The following is a 20,784-nucleotide window of genomic DNA, read 5'->3' on the forward strand; positions in this document are numbered from 1 at the left end:
TGTATAAAAATGAGCATGGGTGACAAACACCCATTCATATTTTTGTGTACGGTACTTTATAATTTATCCCTAAGTATTCACAACACGCCAGCTTTATGTTTTTTATGGTGAAGTTTGCATTAAAGTAATTTCCACAACACAAAAACAATGATAATGGGCTGGTACTTTATTTACATGCTGCAAAATGTGAGATGCCATTGCCACTGAATGCTGCTGCTTTCACTGTCATGACTGTAGTTGTTAACAGAAGACAGGACACATGACTTTATTTGTATGCCTAAATCCCTACATGCTTTAATTACTGGACTACCAAGCATTAAGTGGAAAATTCATCATTCAACATCTACTGACCTAGCGCACAAATAATCAGAGAAAGAATGAACAGATTCATTAAATTATCAGAATATGATTAAATCACTGAGCAAATAGAAAATGTATGATATAGTAAGAAAAAAGCTGTAAAATATTATAGTTTACAATAATTATTCACATTCAAAGGCTTTACATCTCAATACATACACAACATGGCCCCTGAACATGACTTCAATCCAAATATGATTCATATATTAGAATTTAAATAACACAGAATGAACTAGAGGCTAAACAATAGCCATCAAATAACCTTATACAAGAATAAAAATACAAAAACTGTATCCTAATATCATTGCATTACTTGCTTCAGGTTTTAATAATACATCATCTGTACATCACAGTTCTAGTCAGTTACAAGCCAGGTAGAGTAATCCATACACAATGTAACCGACTGCCATCGACTTGATTCAAACAATTTTTCTAACTAGAGGAAACAGTGCCTCCTCAACTTTATAGACAGATACAGCAATTTCATCGGTTATTTGGATCAGATAGATATCCTTTAACTGACATCCACCCACATCGAGCCCCGGGCCCCAGGGCCAGAGGGTCCTATTCACCTATACTCAGTCACACACTGCACACACACAGACTCAGCTGAAGGAAGAGGACCTTTGGAAAGGACCTTAAGGTAATATGTCAAAAATTAAAAGCATTATGATAATACATATTGCTAAAACAAGAGCACAAGTTAAATCAATCGCTTTAATTTCTATTGGGCCAAACATCAGAATGAAGGAAAAAACAGATGGGCCAATGAGCCCGATGAGGCAGTTCTGCCATCTTGTCCGGGGACAATAGCTTTACTGTGATTGCTTCCGAGAATGATAGTATGTGTATGCATCTCTGTTGATGAAGGTTTTCTGTTCAGCATGGGGTGGTCAGCACATAAGATTTTGTTTTCAATAGGACATACTGAATCCCACCGAAAAGGAAATCGAAGAATTCACACCACAAAGAAATAGCCAGTGAATGGTACAGAACAGCCAAATCATCCAATAATATTCGCTATGGTTGCCAATGCAGTCAAAAATACCCACCTTTAAACTTGAATAAACTATATCTCCAGTGCCCTAGGAGAGAGAAGCGGACAAGGTTGAGCTACAAAACTGGCCATGCAGGAAAGATAAGCAAGTTATGATTAGGAAGTACAAGCTAGTGGCATGTTTCCCACCCCGTTAGCAATACATCCTCGGTAACGGCAATGGAAGGCTCACACTTATACAGAGACTGATTCAGACCCATGTCTCACTGCAGACCAGCACTCCGCTTTGTTACATCAAGACCTTAACTGGACTGCAATAAGCAAGTACCAAGAGATTTAAAAGAAACAACTCGAATACCATGGGAACATTTGGGCTCTGACAAAAATATATATAGGATTTCAGTTTGGTAAACGTGTGAGACTGAATCAGCTTACAGTATCTGTTACAACTATGGAGTATATGCGTTAGAAGTGGAGCCTGACTACAGCTTGCACGCACAATGTAGGATTAGGATATGGTTTACTTAAGATATCAGGATAGGCTCTGGTTCACAAAAGCTAGATTTTGTGTTATGGTATCATTGAAGCAGGAAACCAGTCCTTGCATTTGAGATAGTCCTAGCAGTACCCAAGCTTGTGTCACTCTACAGGACAAGCTTGCCCTTCTCTCCCCCACCTGCAGAATGTACAAGAAGCTGATGTGCATGGTGCCATCATCATCCATACAATGAAAAATGCAATAGAAGCCTCACAGAGAGCACAAAGAACAAGCAAAGCAACCCTGAATCCAAAGTTGTATTTTTCCCATCGTTCTACTCAGGAAAACAAACAAGGTCTAGATGCCAGCGTCTCTAAGAGTTTGTTTACATTGCGGTGATGAAGGGCACTAAAGAGGGTGTTACTCTGCTCAGTGATTGGCCTCAGAGCTAAAGAGGAGTGGCCAAGGGAGGAACTGTGCTCCTATAGGCCGGGGTTTTGGTGCCTTTGATAGATCTTTCTCCACACTTCTTGGATCTTCTTGCACCATCTGTCAGCATTTCCGCTGGGGTCCATCAAATAGTATGTTCGGTTAGGCTGCAAGCATATAAGAAAATTATAATATATTAAAAGAGGAAAAAAACACATTTGAGAAGAGATTCTAAACTGTGGGCACGTATCAACATGCTGTTGCTGGAGGAAAATATGCTGGACAGACATCAGAGGTAAGTAAACAGTCATGTACCGTGTGAACAAAGAAGGTTTTGAAGTTCTTGGCCTCAGGGCGTAGCTCTAGGGACCAAGGAATCTCCCCTTTCAGGACCTTGTTGACAGGATCCACGTAGTACAGGTGTGGTCCTTCAGTGAGAAGCAGCTGTCTCCGTCGAGCAAACAAACCCTGCAATGGAATTGAACACGTCTCAGGACAGTAGTTCACCAACAGAGGGGGCTATAAAGCCAATGACACCATAGCAGGGAATTTCCCTTTACTTCCAATATGCTAGGACATAGGAAAATGACTTAATTCATACCGAGACAACTTTAACTACAAAATCTGTTCACATTTTACCTTTAAACTATTACAAAACACAGCTAATGTATAGTCTACATTAAAAAGGACTCAATTCTTCTATATTTACAAATCAACAATACCATAAATATAAGATATACACACACACACACACACACACACACACACCCCTACCTTTCGTTTATCCACTGGGCCCATTTTCAGAATCAGGTTATTCTCCACAAACTGGTGCCTGTGTAAATAAGCAACAGCAGATTACTGGCACCCCATCCCCTTCACTCAAAACAGAACTTTTTTCCTCAATAAATTTCTTTCTATTGACAGCCAAACAAATACTTCTATTTTAAAAAACTCTTTATAATTTAACTTTGTTTCATATATCTAGGACAAGATTGACGTATCTATGAGCAAGATTTTGTTTCAATTATTAACAGGGTGACAAGGTTGAAAATGTCGAAGGGTTTACCAGGGGTTTCCAGTGGTCTGTTTGTCCAGCAATAGCAACTTTTCTTCTTCAGTGAACTGCAGGTCCAGCTCAAATGAGTTATTGTCCAGGTCGTGGATGTACTGCTCTATGTTGCTGCTGGACCTCTGCGGGGGCGTGGATTCATGTGGTGACAGAGAGTGTGATGAGCTAGACTGGGCCACCTGCATGTTGCTGAACTGGCTCAGGAGGTCATCGTACTTTGGAAATGAGACAGGTGAGAAACGGTATAGTGACATCTGACTGCCTTTGTTCATGTTTTCAGGGAATCTATATCTTTCAATGAGGCATTACACCTACATTTTCCCAAGATGAATAAGCAAAAAAACGGACTAATAAAAACAAATTTTAAAAAGAGAAACATGGACTGTAATAAAATATCTTACGTTTCCATAGCAGTCCTCATCATCCTCAGACATGGCTGGCAGGTAGGGGGTGAGCTTGGGGGGTGTCTGTACATGTAGGTCACTCCAGGAGATGTTGTCAAAGAAGCTGTGCTGCTTCAAAGGGTCATACCCTCCCATCTCTTCACACCCAATCCGTTTGGAAGGGTCCAGTGACTGAAGGTAAAAACCAGAAACAGATACGAGATGTGTTTTCATTCGGTAGAAAAGCACTGCCCTGTAAATAACCGACACCAGCACGAGCAACTAATATACCACATGTATATCCCCACAATATTATTAACATTTAATTGTATATTTGAATCACGGTACTAGATGACCTACCAAAAGCTGTTTGACAAGATCCTTAGCTTTGGGGAAGAATTTCTCTGGGAATTCATACTCCAGCTTTATTATCTTCTGGAATATTAAGTACTCATTTCTACAATATATGAACCACAAGAGGAAAAGAACAAAACAGACAATTAGGGAAGTGTTCCACAAGTGAAATGCTTGCCAGATTAATATCACTGGGGCTAGGTTAATCTCACACATAGCATTTGTTGCACTTGAAATTACCCTAAATAGTCAACTGTAATGGGGAAAAAATGCAATACAACATGGTCAACCATTATTAAAGCATGAATTAATGGAGGATTAACCGAGCTGTGACATCCCCCTTAGCACTTACCCAGCTCTGAACGGTGGTAAACCAGCCACCAGCTGATAGATAATACATCCCAAGGCCCAGAGGTCAGAGCTGAGGAAAAAAAGAAAACCAAGAAATAAACTTACAGATGTGGTGACACTCTTATCTGACAAACAATAAATAGTAAGTGTATCAGTTTCTTGACGACCAAATTGCATTACCTCTTGCAGGCTGATTTCTCTGTTAGCAGCTCTGGAGACACATACTGTGCTGTCCCAACAAAGGAGTTTGCTCTCGCTGCCAAACAATGCAAATAAAGGGTATAAGTAGAGACACGAAACCTTAATGCTGTTCACAGAAATAAAAGGCTTCAATGACGTCACACTTTTTATACTTGCTGAGAAGTACAAGTAAAATCATGACTGTGGCTATACCTTGTTTACTGTCTGACGATAACTGTTTTGCTGTCCCAAAATCTGTTATCTGGATGTGCATCTCTTCACTCAGAAGAATATTCTCTGGTTTCAGATCTCTGAAATAAAGAAACAACTTGTAACTGCTGGGGTTAAACAAACACTTAACAGGTTTAGAAAATGATATAAGCTAATAGAAAAAAAGACAAAAATATCATTATGAATAAAACAAGTCTTACCTGTGTATTATCCCCTTATTGTGTAAGTATTCTAGAGCACAAACTATTTCAGCTGAGTAGAATCTAGTACAGGTCTCATCAAATGAACCAATTTTGCGAATGTATTTCAGTAGCTCTCCATTCTTAGCGTAGCTAAGACCAAAATCTACAAAAAAAAACCAGTTAAGGAACAATGTGATTACTAGAAATCAATTGCTAATACACAAAAATAAACACCATTGGTAAGTTATTAATATATAACATGCCCTGACAAATTGAATTTGTCAAAGGATACACAACTTCTCATCGTCTTGAAATGTGAAGAAGAGCTTGACGAAGAATGGGTGATCTAGATTTGACATCAAATCCCTTTCTCTTTTCACGTACTGGGCTTTGTTCTCCTTCATAATATGGCGCTTCTCTAGAATCTTAACTGAAGGAGAGAAAAGAACATTTCAGGATATAATAGTAAAAATGCACTCAGCAACTTTTCCATCTTAATAATAACGTGTAATTCACCAATATCTTGTGCATTATTACTTACTTGCATATTCTTTCCCTGTTACCTGCTCTCTTGCCAGGACAACCTTTGGATATAAGAACAGAAAAAAACATAACATGGCATCTTGCTTTCTTGTCAGACTTGGGAGAAAATCTAGTAGCTCTTAGGGCCTGTTTTGTCACTTCACCTCAAATGAGCTGAGGATGACTCATCCAGGTACATTAATCAAAAGAATGCTAGCATGTAGCAACATCTACCCTGGTAAAATTTAAAAGCTAAGTGGAATGCTAGTCACATACCGTCGAGAAGGAACCCTCTCCCAGTATCTTGCCAAATCTGAAGTCCTCTGGCTTCTTCTTGCGTGGCTGGGGGGCCTGGACAGCAGACTGTGTGCGGAGGTCTGAGCCCTGACCGCTTGCAGACGCTCCTACAGCACGGGCCTCTGAGGCTGAGCCCTCCATGCTGGGACAATGGCTACTGCTTGCGCCTGGGATAGCAAGTGGCGAGCAGGAGTCAGGGTGGTTTCTTACCATTGATGGATGTGAGCAGGAACAGATGACAACGCTGGGCTGAATGGGCACAACATCATACTGGAACAGGAGAGGGAACATTGAAAATAGCAGTCAGCAGAGTGATGCAGGTGTAGAAATAGCATCTTTAAAAAATGTCCACATGTAGTTTTAAATTGAGAAGTGTTTCCAGTATCAATTTGTGCAAAGAATATCCGTTTATAGAAAAGGTCATATTTTGCTGTTCAGCACAGATATTTTAGGTACTCTGGCCATCATTCCATTAGCAAACAGATTTAGCAGTTGCTTAGTTATAGTGTATCATAACTTAGATTTCCCTTAAATATGAGGACACGATACTGATCGGCAATAAAACGCAAAACATATTGCCCGGCCCAGGTTATTACACGTTGTTGCATATTGGTTGTATAATGACGACAATATTACGTACTACAAAATGAGCAATCACCCAATCTATTCCAGAAAATGTGTAAACAAGACTAGACGAGATGGAGCTTACATGTTCTGGATCATATAAAGTAGCCCCACTTTCCCAAGACGCTGACATAAATTTACTGCAGTTGGTAGGGTATCATAACTTAAATTTACAATTTAAAGTAGGACCACTTTGGGAGCAAAGTCTAAAATTGATAAGGACATGCAGCAATTATTGAAGAAGGTGCTTCTGAGCCTAGTGGTCCCACCCTTCAGAGTTAAAGTTGTAAAAACTATGTCAAAGTTACTTCTTTCATGTGACAGCTGTTCTTACCAAAACAACTGCACTGGACTCATTACATTTGTATGTGTATGTGTCACCACTAAATGATCAGAGATACCAGACAGCGACAGCTTGTGCTTTTCAACAAACTGTTTGATGCTTGTAGCAAAGTTAGTTATTTTAAAATTGCTGAACTACTGTAACACTCGCTGCTGATGCTGTCCAGCTTTCAACTCAGTTAACGTTAGTTAGTTCAGTTGGCCTAGCTTCTTCTCATTCAAAACCAAGGTGTGGCCATTTAGTTGACTTATCCGGACTTGCCTGTATGGTTGCCAATTGGTCATATAACTATCTACTGACCCATTACTATTGATTAACCATGTACAGGTTGATAGAAAACACCAGCTAACGTTAACCTAACCCTAACAGGCCTGTGCAAACTTTCTTTGCTAACTAACGCCTGCTAGCTTGCTAACGTTAGCTCCGGCTGCCTTGTCAAATAATGCCGGCCATCACTGACAGCGAGTTATAAACTTAACGCTAACAGCCAGTCAATTAGCTAACGTTAGCACGGCAGGTAACAGATAAGTAACTTCAAAACCGTGTGCTAATTTCACGTAACCTTACTCGGCTATGTTCAAAGTTATTGTGCCGACATTACTATCGAAATTTGAAAGTTGATGGGTTGACAGTCGAACTACACAACGGTAACCTTAACAAGCTATCTTCTACCAAAGGTGCAACGCAATAAAGCTAACGTTAGCTTGTTAGCAGGCAGGAGCATCGTTAGAAAGCGCGAACATGTTTAGCTAACGTCAGCCAACAGATAACGCTATTGGCCAAGGGGAAATGGTCATACATACTGTAAAACTAATACCAAGCACTGGCAAATGCTACCTCAGTACCGAATTATTCGACGGACCTTAATCACTGGTCCAACCAAGTGTTACAAGCCCGGTTAACGTAGCTAACATTAGGTGTTGCGTTAGCCAACATTAGCGAGCTAACATTGCTAGTGAGTCGTAACGATCTTTTGCGGCTAGCACCGCTCTTCACAAGAAGGCCCAACCTAACTAGTTGTTGTCGAACAGCCGCCACACTGTACGTTTTGAGCACCGGCTTCGAGCTGTAATTCGCATTAAAGTTGTAACACTTACCAGCTGACTTGTAGCTCTTGCCATGAGAGTTTTCCGCGAGTATTTATTTGGAATAAAATAATTAGAGAAGCTCCAGTAATGGCCGCCTCTGCGCCTTCATTTTCGAGCTGTGACGTCGTTCCACAACAATGTTACCGCAGGACAGCAGAGGAGAGTCCCGCTGTGTCCGCCCCCCTCGCCACATTTACAACCTACTGAACTTCATCTTGCTGATCAGGGACTGACGGCAGCAGTTCTTGATATAATAACGCAATAAACTTACCCTTCAAACTGTCTTTACGCCAGTCTGTTTTAGATCGACTAATAATTCATTACTCCGATGATTATCTACAAGTCTTTTACACACACATTTAACAAAAAGTTGTGTACATGCAGTCTGAATTCACACAGCACACAAGTTTGCGTTTACTGATCACCTCTTTATATATCTAAGCATGTGTATCCAACCCGAAACTGTGAAAACTCCTGTATCCCAATATACACCTCAAATTAAATTAAGGTTGCACATATTATTTTATTCGTTCTGTTTACATAAAAAAACATACAATGTTTTGTATAATTTTTTTATTTTTTTAGATACATGTATTCCCAGAATAGCCTTCAGTTTATGCATCATCAGTCATCAGCGTTGAAAAATATATGCCAGTCCTTGTAGTAAAATAATCCATGGCTGAAATATTTTCATTTATTGGGATGACTTTGGTTCAGTCTCTGCCTCTTCCTCGTGATGATGTGAAACTGTTCTTGACTCATTGTTGCTTTCTGTTTTTACATCTTCTGCTTTATCTTCGTTTTCTTCTGCTTCTTCGTTTTTTTCTGCTTCTTCTTCATCATCCTCTGCCGCATTTTCGTCATCCTCTGAAGCGTCCGTATCCTCACTAGAATCATTATTTTCTGGTGCACTACATACAGAAATGACAGTTTGGGGAACCATACCAATGGAAAACAAACTATGAATGCAACATGCTTTTAAGAATATTTGGTATTTTCCCAGCAATATTGGCTTATTGGGTTAGATGGGTAAACTTTATATTATTGAAAATTTTAAAGTTGTATCAGGTGGCATATTACAAACTAAAGACTGCAGATTCTAAAGCAGTAACATTTTTGTATCAGTACTGATAATTCAATCAATCTTTATTTTTATAGCACTTTTCATACAAATACATGTAACACAAAGTGCTTCACGCTACAGAGTCATTTAAAAACAACAGTAATGTAATAGTACCACCCCATATAAAACCCATAAGCCCAACCCTCCAACCACAAATAAGCACCTGGGAAAAACAGAAGATCAAGCCCAAGCATCAATCCCCGCCACCCCCGAAACACTAAAAACCCAGGACCCCAATAATTAAATTATCAACATATACATCAGTACAATATTTGCTAACAAATATCTGAGGGATTATCTCATTTTTATATAAGAATATTAGAAATGAAATGCCCTCATGAGTAATATTAAATGCTTACCACTGACGTCTGTTGAGATTCCTACATTCTACTCCTGAGTTAACATCAAATGGATCTGTGAACGAGATGGATGAATGGCTTTCGTTAATTAGAAAATTGCTTTAACCACAGAGATCATAACTCAGCAACAAAATGCATCCTTCTCTGTTATAGGGACACTTTTCCAGAGATGCTGGAAACAATTAGCCTGGCTCCAGACTTCTGATTCACTGCCCACATCTACAATTTGCTTAACAATTCAAATAGAATCAAATTAAATCAAAACCAAAAGAACATAGTAAAGCAAAATGGCATTTACGTTTGATTATTGATTATTAGTCTAGGAAACAATGCAAGGAATGTTCACATCAGTGTTTAAAATTAGATAACAGAACACTGAACTCTATTCATAAAATCATATTTGTAATTCATGAAGCTTAAAAGCCTTAAGAACAATAATTTATGATTTTCAAATCCCAACAGTCCAGTCCAGAGACCAGTGTTACCCCAATAATAATTTAGCAGTGGTGAGTCAGAGTGTTGGAGCAACTATGAAACACAATAAAATGATTATATTTAATAAAGTTTAATACATTTTAACTATTTTAGGGCTACATGAAGCCAAACCAAGACTAAAATAAGGACAGATGCGGGATTAAAACCCAGATTACCCCAACCAGCTCTGCTACACAATTATGTAAGAAAAAACACTAGAAAAAACACCCAGTTTATTTCTCCCCCATTTTACCAAAGTCCTCCTCCTCCGGTTTAGACTTGAGAAAATCCTTTTCTACAGACAGCAGCTCTTCCTCTGACTGGCAAGCAGCATAGCGGTCCAGCAGAACTTTATTGAGATCCAGAAACACTGTCCCCCACTTGAATTTCCTCAACAAGAGCACTGCTAGTTCTTCGAAACCTGCAAAGAATCAGAAACATGTATGTTGGAGTTTCACTGCTTTAACTTAATAATAAGTAACTGAATACAGAAGGCAGTCAGGAAGACATTACAGTACTGAAGCTAAAAAACCTCACCTACAATGCAGAATGTGGCAGCAAAAGCCTCAACACAAGATAACTTGCAGGGCTTGCCGTAGTTGACGGGGTTTGCAGCTACAAGGTACGGCAGCAACCTGGGATGAGTTCCAACCATCTTATTGAACGGAGTCTCCTCCAGTTTGGCCCAGGAACAATCGATCACTGCTAACCCACTTTGAGCCACAATCTCTCTGTGCATAAAGGTCCGGACAAAACGTTTTCTTAATCACAAACTCTATCATTATTATTTGATCACACTGAGAGATGTTTTAAAGAAAGTCACAGGAAAGAAAACATTCGTTAACATCAACATAATTTTGATAATCAATAAAATAAAGATCAAAAATTATAGATTAAATTATTAACTGATCAATCTAAAGAATAATGACTGGATGAACTGTTACATGTGTGTTACATTTGTTTTGTGAATCCTCACGTTACGTTTTAATGATTCTTTGAAGGCTAGCTGCGATTTCAATAGGTGTGGTGTGGATGACCTAACTCTACACACCTGTCTGCTGGAGTCACATACTTTGTGCCCATCGGACTCAGAATGAGTCCGTTAAATCTCTGATTGAGGCGCAGGTTTCGTACAAAGCCCTTGCGTACCAACTTTCTGCCGGTACAACGTTTGGGATCACAGTGACCTAGTTCCCACATGGCAAGTGGACAAGGCAGTTTCACCTGAGGGGCCTCAGCTCCCTCCTCTATGTGAAGGGTTGCTGAAAAACAAAGGAGTACAAAGTTTACATTATTCTTACACAGTTTCTTTAAGGACTTTCATTTTTAAAACTTTGCACTTTCTCCTCAATGACATCAATCTATAAGCAATTAATTACTATTTACTAAGTATATTACTATGGCATAAGTTAACAGAGGGCTTTCATATTTAATATCAGAACATCTGAAAAGAACATTAACAGCCAACATTATTTCAACCATTATATTATAACCTTAAGAGTTTGATCCAGCAAGGCCTTATGGCCCTGTAAAAAAATACAGTAATGTCATGTAAATCCTGCTCTTCTACTTTAGATACCGGTGTACATTTGTCCTTTGCAGAATATTTGATAGAATTGTTTGTTAAATCTTGGCCTTGTAGCCCACATGTAAAATATGAGGCAGTTGAAAAATAGTTTAGTTTCAAATACTTATTGCATTTTACCTTCAAAAGCAGTGTGCATTTCTTCTGTAAAGGTCTCCAAGGATTTCCCCTTCATTTTATGCCTTTTGTCTTTGCCCTTGTTGTCGGGGCGCACAAACTTGCCCTGTTTCTTTCGTCCCATGTTGCAACCAGTGGACAGCTACTTAGTTATGTTAGCTACAGCCAGATGACAGCTTGCATTAAAACTATCCAGCATTTGTTTGCGTGGTTTACTCTGACATAAGCTAGCTAACGTCCTAGTAGCTAGCTATCCCACTGGCAGCATGTCAATTCACCTCGTATTTTATCTACGCGTTCACAACTTAAAATTTCAAAGCTATAATCACAATACAACTAGCCCTGAACTGCTTATGTAATTAATTAAACTACAGAATGGCCCTGGCTGCTTTCTATCGTGGAAAGCACGCCGTAGTCAAAGAAGCAAACAGCGCATGCTCACATCTTATTTTGATCAGGTGACCTGTCATCTGACGAACTACCAACAAAGCAGGAAATGTAGCTGAAACATCCAGGAAGGCAGTTTAGTCGCTGAAAAATCAGCCATGTACTGTTTATGTAACGGTATACAAACTTTATTAAGGCTGTGGATGGTCTGCGTATCCTTATTCAGTAAGTGCTTACATCCTCCGCTGAGTGCATTTAGTTTAAATGTCACAGTAATACCAATCCAGATGCGCTAACTCCTAGAAGCGTCTAAACTGCCGTAAAACCATAAGAAGAAGAAGAACCAGATGCGCTACATTATTAATGTGTGCTAATTGAGTTGAGTCTGATGTGAGTTTGTTTTTGTACACAGTAAACCATGGATTCGCTGGTAAAATGAAGATAGTCGAGGAGCCAAACACATTTGGGTTTGTCAAGCAAAACCATATCTGTCACAGTGTGCATCGTGTTGACTGTTGCATCTTTCTGACTCATTTTCTCTGTGTCTCCGTGTTTAGTTTGAATAATCCTTTTCTGGCTCAGGGAAGCAGATTGCAGCCTAAAGTGACTCCGTTTCCAGTATCTGGTAAAATAGTTCCACATGATTTAAAGCCTATATTTTATTTAATAATGTGTTTTAAATGTCATGAAGGAAGTGAGCTAATCAGTTGACTGAAAGTTATCAAGAGATTTTCTTCAACCAATCACTGAATTCACTGATTATATCAACACTAATGTCTTTCTCAAGGCCCTGCACATCTTCATCAGCTTGCTGGAAAGTGCTTCAGTTTCACAGAGTCAACGTACGTATTTTATGCTGATCGTTGGATTCATGCATGTCACATCAAAGTGTCTTAAAAAATAATTGCATTTGTGTGCCTGGTCATTTTGCAGATATAGATACGAGTTCTGTCCATTTCACAACATCACTCAACATGAGCAGTCATTTCGGTGGAATGCCTACAGTGGGATACTAGGGTAAGATGCAGTTATCTTACCTTACACTACCTATAGTTACCCGTTATCGTAAATCTCAATATGTGAACGATTTGGCAATATGGCAACTTTTTGTGTGTTCCTAACAGGATCTGGCAGGAGTGGGAAATAGCAAACAACACTTTCACAGGCATGTGGATGAGAGACGGGGATACTTGTGGAACCAGAAACAGGGAGACAAAGGTTAATGGGGTTTTAAATGTTTAAACACATTCTGGTTTTTATTTATAAGCATTTAGGGGTGCCCACTGGCTTTGTTCAATGTCTGTGTTTCTTTTTAAATATAAGACCAGTTAAATAACACTTTAGGAGATAATGAATGAAACCCACATCAGCAAACTCATCAGATGATATTTAACTACAACACAAAATCGTCATCACATTTAAATCACCAATATGGACACGTGTACCTTGTTTCTTGTCATTTTTCTGTAGGTGATTCTTGTCTGCAGTACGAGCAGCAAGCTTGCCCAAGTCTCAGAGCCCAGTACTTGTGTGTACTCACTAACCTTTGAGACCCCACTTGTTTGCCATCCACATTCTCTTTTAGGTAAGACAAAAGAACCATCTTACAGCACAAGTCAGCAGTAAATCAGTATTATTAGTGATTCCTTATCCTTTCTATGTTCTTTTTAAGTGTACCCAACACTGAGTGAGAAGCTGCAACGGGAATGGGATGAAGCTGAGCAGGCTCGCTATGAAGGCCTTATTACTGAGCAGGTAAAACGGCGTAACTGGCTTGGTCACTTGCAAGCTTATTAAACTGAGGTGTCCTTAAGATTCCCAGAGTCATTCAAACACATAAGTATAGACCTTCTTTGCATTTGCATTGAAATGTCTACAGTAATTTACATTTAAATCTAAGCTTTTTTTCAGAGTACTTGTTTTACTACAGTTTAGTCATTTATCTAATGGTATTGTCCATTTACACGCAATGTGTGTTTGCTGCAGGGATACAGCAATCTTCTGAGGGATATTTTTGGGGATGCTGGTCTCCTGAAGAGCCAGAAAGTGAAGATAAAGCTGCCAGAAGTTGCAGTTGATTCAGAAACACACAACTCTTTACAGAAATGTACAGAGGTATGTATATTCACATACTCTTCCAAATAACAGCATACAAAATCATGTATATTACTACAATACTGCTTAAAATGTGTGGCAGAAATTCTCAATATATTTTATACAGAATTTCCAAAAACAGAGAGAAGAGATTGAGAGACTGCGTGCTCTCCTCACTCAACATAATATTTCTTTTGATTCAAATCAAAGTAAGTGAATTTATCGGGACTGTCTTTGCTCATTACACTATTGTAACTCAAGTAACTTTTTGGTAACTAACTAAAGTAACTTTTTTGTGTGCAATATGTCCCAGATGAAGCAAAAGGCACAGTGAGTGTAACAGTTAAGGATAAACACCTTAGGGGGGACAATGGCCTCATTGATCTGCAGTGAAAATCTCCCAGAGCAAGTCAACTTCTCCATTTCAAAGCACCTGACTAGATCTGAAGATTTTGTTGGTCACTGTGAGTGACACAGACATTCGTTGGACAGTATTGCCATCACCAGTGACACTGAGAAACTGAACTCATTTGTGGATTACACTTTTTACAGGCATTGGGACACTTAGCTGGCTCTCTCCAGGAGAAAGGATAATCTTGCTAATAAATCACATTCTGTAAACATGTTGAGAAATAAAAATGGTTTTAAAAATGATTTAGAGGGGATACAAGTTTAATGTGTTCATGTCTCAACATTTGGTTCTTCTGCAGGTTCATAAATTCTTTACAAGAGAAAAGGAGTCCCTAAAACTGTTACATGTGAAGACTTGTACTAGTTTCATTAAACAACCATGGTATTTTTCACGTGTTTTTCAGGTAAAAGTGATCAAATAAGCTCATGGTGTTATTTATGTGTGTGGATTGATACAGTGAGTGTATCTCTCTCTGTAATCACTATCTATGTTATTTATCAATCTATCTATATCTACCTTTGGAATATTAAGTCTGCTGTATTTGGGTACATTTTTATAAATCCAGGAAGTGATATCACCAGCCTTCACCCACATATAGAGACTCAGTTTCCTTCCTGAAAAGTTTGTAACCTGAATTAAGAGTTTAAACATGTGCCTATGTGGTGCAGGAGGCCTACATTCTCCCTGACCCTGCAGCCACAACTGGCAGCTGCACCAATACCTACCGTCCGTTCTGGGCATAGAGGAGACATGATTTAGGGGCACAACAAAGCTTGGCTTTATAAATAGTATGTAAAAGCACAAATGTGGTTTAGTTTAAGAATGGGTTTACACAATCCAAAAATATAATTAGCTGTAAAACCAAAAAAGCAGGTTTGTAATGATTATACCTTGAGTGGATGAGAAAAGTTATCCTCATCAGTGACGTCACAGACGATGGGCTCTGACGGGCACAGACGTGTCTCAACTACAAACATTCCTGGGACTTTTAAGTCCAGCAGTCTCTCAGTTCTTCGTTCCATCTTTGGGGATTTATATCTCTCCTTATCTGTAAATGATGGTGAAACTAGACTGAATTCTTTACATTTGGAGTTGGAAAAAGAAGTGAGAATCAGCTACTGTGTAACTTGCAGTAAAAAATGTACTTGACTGATTACTAGCAGGCAATAATGCACGCAAGTAATGGAAAGAAATGGGAAAGAAAAAGTAACGTAGACACATTTTAGATTAGAAAATGTGAGCAATACTGGTAATTTAATCAAAACAAATACTTTTCCCCAAAGGACTGTTCCTGAAAATTACATATAAAACAAAACTTTTTAGTCCTTGCTTGAGACCAGGGCATTCATTCAGTCCACTGATCAACAAACATCAGTCTTTTTCTGGTGGACCTCATGCCTTTCCCTGATGGTGGTGGGTTCAGGAGAGCAGCTGGATAACTTCTTTGGCTCTGTGCGCCCTCTGCTGGACAACTGTGTCCTCTGGTGCTTGTCCCGACTCTTCAACCAGGGCTAAGGCCTTCTGCACTGTGGTGTCTTTGGCTGCTCCACGAAGCCCCTCCAGGTACTCAAGCAGCAAGGAGAACTTCTCATCTGGAATCTGAGAATGAGTATTTTGATGCTGTCCATTAGTTTAAATATATAATTGTTCTTATATTATAATCAAGCACGTAAGTAAATAAATAGTAGTTATTTGTAGTAAATTTACAGGATATTGTACTTCTAGAAAAATGTCATTCTAAAAACCAGCACAAGGGAACATATTGAAATGTATATTTAGGGCACTTTCATAAAGACTGACGGCACAAATGGAGTGAAATTATTTAGAAATACTGAAACATTTCTATTTTACAGAAGTGTTTGTAACAGCTCAACCATGCTATATTCACAAAATACTAAAACATTTTGCTAAAGTCAGTTTTAACAAACATGTCACACTTACTGAATGGAGAGCCGAGTGGGTGTAACTCACAAACTAACAAAACAGGAACACAGCTCTGAGGTCAACAACTCCTTCACTCATCTGAGGAAAAACCCTCGTCATACAGTGCTCACATGGGTTAATTTTACCTTTTCGGAGTCAAACATGTGCTGCAGTAACCACGTCTGCCTGGTCTTTTGGAACTTCCACTTTGTTCGGGTTTCAGCCCAGCTGCGAAGAAAAAACAGAGCAATATGATGGCATGAATATGAAAAGTAAAAGTAAATATTGTATGTGTGCAGTGTTTTTGAGCCATCTACCCCTTGCTTCCAGGTTAAGTGATACAGATATTGGGTTGCTTTGGACCTATGGTTTCTTATGTAAGAAATGACATCATCATAGGCAGGGGACCTGTCCTATACTAAGTAAGAGTGGCTCTTACCAGGTGAGGTAATCTAAGGCCTGCTGAGGTGCACTGGGTCCAGCTGTTTCAGTTTTCTCTGAGGTCTCTCCCTCAGCTTTAAGCCTCTTCCTCTCCTCCTTTTTCAAGATCTTCTTCATCTTCCTCTCCAGGACCCGCTTCTCCTCGGGACTCAAGTCCTCCTCTCCCTCCAGCTCATGAGTCCCCTCTGGGCGACGGGGCGAATCTGAAATCTGTCACACCAAATCAAAACAAAATGTCATGGGAGTTATCTACCTTAACAGACCTTCCTTTGTAGGCCCTTATCATGTTCTGTGTTTGTGTAAAACCACAAACATAAAACATTCCTAAATAACTCACACTGACTGTGATTAAATGATAAGAAACATGTTGGAACCATATGTTCATATTGGGTGTACATATGTGTGCCATTTCTTGCTAATTTCCTATTTTACAGTTTTCTGGGTTAGTGCAGACCTAATCTTTATTTATTTTGACTGAACAATAATGGTAACATTTTGTTATTCTAAGAATAAAGACATATGAAAGCTAAACACTATATTGGATCATTTCCTGTTGCGCTGCAGCTCAGAGGGACGTTTCCTGTATCTACAGCCTTATGAGTTCTGCATCACACTCATTTATAGTGTGTGGTAAAGTTTACTGTGCTGCACAACATCCCTTCAGCGTTGCATTCAAAGCACTCACGCTTGCTCGATTTTAAAAATAACTTCTCTAGTCTGCTTTTTGCCCAATCATACATTGTAGCAACAGAAACGCAGTTGTTGTGCGAAGGAAAATTGAATCAAAACCAAAAACTGGATTTCAGTTGCCTTACAGGGGAACAAAAATACCACAAGGAAAAGAAAATTAATGTTTTCACTTTGTAATATGATGAAATTGAGTATCTGGCTCCCCATTTGTCTGCAGAATAATTTCTTGTTATTTATTAAAACTTACTCTATAGAGAAATAAAGAATCAAATTGAAGCCAATTTACTGCTGTAGTCAGTAACCACAGAAAAGAACTGCATTTAAACTGTGTTTAGCTCTCAGAGGAAGTTAAACAAGGGACTCAGTATGCTCTCTGATTGAGCGGACCTCAGTCTGCATGGTGATAAAAAAAAAAAAAAGAAACAGGGAGGGGAGGAAAAGATTTTGATCACATGGCCACGAAGTCATTCTGAAAGTATGCTGGCAGGGTATTGGCCACAGAAATATAAAAGTCCTTCACAGTGAGCTACCGTGTCTATATAGTGAGCATCATTTTCAGAGCTTTGAATCAACCAGCAGAGTCGGGCTGGTGGATACAAAACAGAGACGAAAGGGTGACGAAAGCAAAAATGGTAAGTGGAAACATATGTTTTTACTGAGCAGGCAGTTCCTCAAACAGGAGCAGACGAAGACTGGCAACAGGGACATGAGGTCGCACAAGATTTTAGAGAAAACTATTTCAAACAAATCTAGTCAGCACAATATTTATATATATTTAGAGATCTATAATGATGACTTCCAGTTAAGTTCATATTTTAGCTCAACGTTGAGTTCATTTAGAAAAAAAGTAGATATGTTGAGTATTTTCCTGTGGAAAACCCATTTAATGATTCATAGGCTGAGGAATAGTAAATATAATAAATAAATAAAAAAACAAGCAAGGTTGTTCTTAACAACACATTTCCAACTGTTAATACTGAATTCACAAATTATCTGAACTTTTCTGGTGGTTCACTCGATTTCTGTTCTTCCCCCGATGGGAGGAAATACTTGACAAACAGCAGTGATGCTTAAGAGGGCAGGATTTCATCAGTGGGTGTTTTCTCTTTCATTTCCAGTCTAATCAAAGCCTTGACCTGTCGACCACTCAGAGGAGCATCACGCCTCCATTCTCCAGCAGTTACACCATCTGGTACAACACCCCCACTTCAACAGTCTCTTCTACCTCTCAGTTAGACAACATTGCAGCGAATGACATAACCTCCAGAGCAAACTATGTCTACAGTTTCTTGGCTGGGCTAGGCTTCATCGCAGGCTGCTTCGTGCTCTACAGCTTCATCCAGACGTACAGGGCCCAAAGACGGCTGGCATGGCTCGACTCCCTGCTCTGGGCCTTTTGTGGCTTCCAGCTGCTGCTCTTGCTCCTCTCTCTCCACGCTGTGGCCTACAGACCGGACTACATGAAGACCACAGGTTTGGGCTGTGCTGCTCTCTCCTTCACCATCAACACAGTCTCTCTGTGCGGCCTGCTGGTCTTAGTGTTAATGGCTTATGTCCTAACCCTGGATCCACCATCCCACGCCCTACTGAGGAAGCCTGGGGTGTGTGCAGCTCTGGTGATCCTGACTTCTGTCTTGATTTGTCTGCTGCTGGCTGGGCTTCGTGGACCGAGCCAAGCAAGTCTGCAGGAAGAGGACAAATGTTTTATGGATCTAGTCTCTAATGATGTTTCTTATGCAGCCGCTAGGTTGAGCCTGGCTTTTTTGATTCCCTACATCTTCCAAGTAGGACTTCTGATAGGTGGCTGCGTCCGGCAGTGGAAATCTAAAGGCCGTTTTCTCTCCGGCTCCGAGGAGGGTCCGGTGTTCCTGACAGTCACCATGGTCGTGTTCTTCTGCCACCTCTTCTACAGCGTGGCGCTGGTGAGAGGAGCACAACTAAAAACGCTGGGCCATCTTGAGCGTGCGTTTCTGAGCGTGGCTGAGTTTGTTTTGTTCTCAGGCAGCAGTGCCAGCCTGCTCCTCGTGCTGCTCATGCACAGGCCGTGTCGAGAGAGTCTCCGCGGAGTGTTTAGGCAGCTGAGGGACTGCTGTCGGAGCACAGGGCACACGCAGCCCAACAGAAACATCATAGCTCCCCACATTGAGATCACAGACACGTTGCAGGACATAGAGTCATAGAGGACAAGAACCCTCTCATCTCTGAGAACAGAACTCTTCCAATGGATCAAATTAAAGACTATTGACACATGACGTATTAGACATTTTCTTAATGTAACTTTAACGCTTTTGCTGTTTCTCTTAAGTGACAATGTAAATGTTTTTACATACATGCATCTTCTTTATAGTGTCTCCCGGGACTGAAAGTTATTGTACATTTTTATTTTACAAAAAAATAAATGTTTTGCTGTACATCCTCTAGACTCTGCAACAAGTTGTCCTTACTGTTCTTATAATAACAATGTTTGCATACACTTCTCACAGCTCTTAGACAGCTTATTTTTTTATTAGGAAACAGACTCTGTTTGCATTAACATGATTTGTACCAAAGCCCATTTAGACAAAATCCCTGGAAAAACCTCTGCAATCCCCATAATGCCAGATAGGAAAGATTTAGTCAAGGAAAATAAAAGTCACATTCTAAGTTTAGGCCGGCAGTGTAAATATTCTTCATGGAACCATTTTTCAGCCTCTAAAGAACCAAAACAAGCGAGACAGGTCAACTTTAAATTTAATTTGAAGAAACTAATGGGCACCAGTTCTAGGAATAACTGACCTGCATGGATTACATATTGCCTCGGTGCCAACACAGAGTGACACATAAGAAAATTAATACAGGAACAGGGTTGCATACAGTGCCTTGCGAAAGTATTCGGCCCCCTTGAACTTTTCAACCTTTTGCCACATTTCAGGCTTCAAACATAAAGATATAAAACTGTAATTTTTTGTGAAGAATCAACAACAAGTGGGACACAATTATGAAGTGGAACGAAATTTATTGGATATTTCAAACCTTTTTAACAAATAAAAAACTGAAAAATTGGGCGTGCAAAATTATTCAGCCCCTTTACTTTCAGTGCAGCAAACTCTCTCCAGAAGTTCAGTGAGGATCTCTGAATGACCCAATGTTGACCTAAATGACTAATGATGATAAATAGAATCCACCTGTGTGAAATCAAGTCTCCGTATAAATGCACCTGCTCTGTGATAGTCTCAGAGGTCCGTTTAAAGCGCAGAGAGCATCATGAAGAACAAGGAACACACCAGGCAGGTCCGAGATACTGTTGTGGAG

The 20,784-nt window shown here is 39.7% G+C and overlaps 5 protein-coding genes across 7 annotated transcripts; 2 read left to right on the top strand and 3 right to left on the bottom strand.

Moving 5' to 3' along the window:
- Positions 1–148: 148 nt before the first annotated feature.
- On the bottom strand, positions 149–8,046 carry pdpk1b (3-phosphoinositide dependent protein kinase 1b). Its single transcript, XM_046068191.1, has 14 exons — positions 7,898–8,046; positions 5,813–6,103; positions 5,556–5,598; positions 5,307–5,444; positions 5,033–5,177; positions 4,815–4,912; positions 4,602–4,677; positions 4,423–4,491; positions 4,077–4,173; positions 3,735–3,908; positions 3,331–3,548; positions 3,039–3,096; positions 2,580–2,732; positions 149–2,431 (listed from the first exon to the last, which is right to left on the bottom strand). Exons 1-14 carry the CDS (start codon positions 7,919–7,921, stop codon positions 2,318–2,320), a joined length of 1,698 nt encoding a protein of 565 aa, XP_045924147.1. The 5' UTR covers positions 7,922–8,046; the 3' UTR covers positions 149–2,317.
- Positions 8,047–8,391: 345 nt separating this feature from the next.
- On the bottom strand, positions 8,392–11,974 carry tsr3 (TSR3 ribosome maturation factor). The gene is made up of 6 exons (XM_046068193.1): positions 11,550–11,974; positions 10,896–11,106; positions 10,382–10,575; positions 10,098–10,265; positions 9,371–9,425; positions 8,392–8,799 (listed from the first exon to the last, which is right to left on the bottom strand). The coding sequence occupies exons 1-6, from the start codon at positions 11,668–11,670 to the stop codon at positions 8,583–8,585; spliced, it is 966 nt and encodes a 321-aa protein (XP_045924149.1). The 5' UTR covers positions 11,671–11,974; the 3' UTR covers positions 8,392–8,582.
- Positions 11,975–11,999: 25 nt separating this feature from the next.
- gnptg (N-acetylglucosamine-1-phosphate transferase subunit gamma) lies at positions 12,000–14,681 on the top strand. 3 transcript variants are annotated; one of them, XR_006828002.1, is made up of 12 exons: positions 12,000–12,158; positions 12,346–12,400; positions 12,491–12,558; positions 12,721–12,775; positions 12,867–12,950; positions 13,058–13,151; positions 13,404–13,518; positions 13,606–13,688; positions 13,920–14,048; positions 14,155–14,236; positions 14,341–14,491; positions 14,580–14,681. XR_006828002.1 is itself a non-coding variant. In XM_046068194.1 (11 exons), the coding sequence occupies exons 1-11, from the start codon at positions 12,092–12,094 to the stop codon at positions 14,418–14,420; spliced, it is 912 nt and encodes a 303-aa protein (XP_045924150.1). In that variant the 5' UTR covers positions 12,000–12,091; the 3' UTR covers positions 14,421–14,681. The 3 variants fall into 3 exon arrangements, 2 of the variants coding, with proteins under 2 accessions (XP_045924150.1, XP_045924151.1); XM_046068194.1 differs by having other exon boundaries at positions 14,341–14,681; XM_046068195.1 differs by having other exon boundaries at positions 14,170–14,236; positions 14,341–14,681.
- Positions 14,682–15,674: 993 nt separating this feature from the next.
- On the bottom strand, positions 15,675–17,013 carry LOC123982584 (uncharacterized protein C7orf50; the record flags this gene model as incomplete). The annotated part of the gene is given in 3 exon segments (XM_046068196.1): positions 15,675–16,038; positions 16,509–16,590; positions 16,802–17,013. Coding segments are annotated over 3 exon segments (474 nt in total), but the record flags the coding sequence as incomplete, so codon positions are not given.
- A 988-nt stretch (positions 17,014–18,001) lies between these two features.
- On the top strand, positions 18,002–19,879 carry LOC123983102. The gene is made up of 2 exons (XM_046069227.1): positions 18,002–18,125; positions 18,612–19,879. Exons 1-2 carry the CDS (start codon positions 18,123–18,125, stop codon positions 19,671–19,673), a joined length of 1,065 nt encoding a protein of 354 aa, XP_045925183.1. The 5' UTR covers positions 18,002–18,122; the 3' UTR covers positions 19,674–19,879.
- The last annotated feature ends 905 nt before the right edge of the window (positions 19,880–20,784 follow it).

The sequence above is a fragment of the Micropterus dolomieu genome, linkage group LG14 (assembly GCF_021292245.1).
Source record: "Micropterus dolomieu isolate WLL.071019.BEF.003 ecotype Adirondacks linkage group LG14, ASM2129224v1, whole genome shotgun sequence".
Taxonomy (NCBI): domain Eukaryota; kingdom Metazoa; phylum Chordata; class Actinopteri; order Centrarchiformes; family Centrarchidae; genus Micropterus; species Micropterus dolomieu.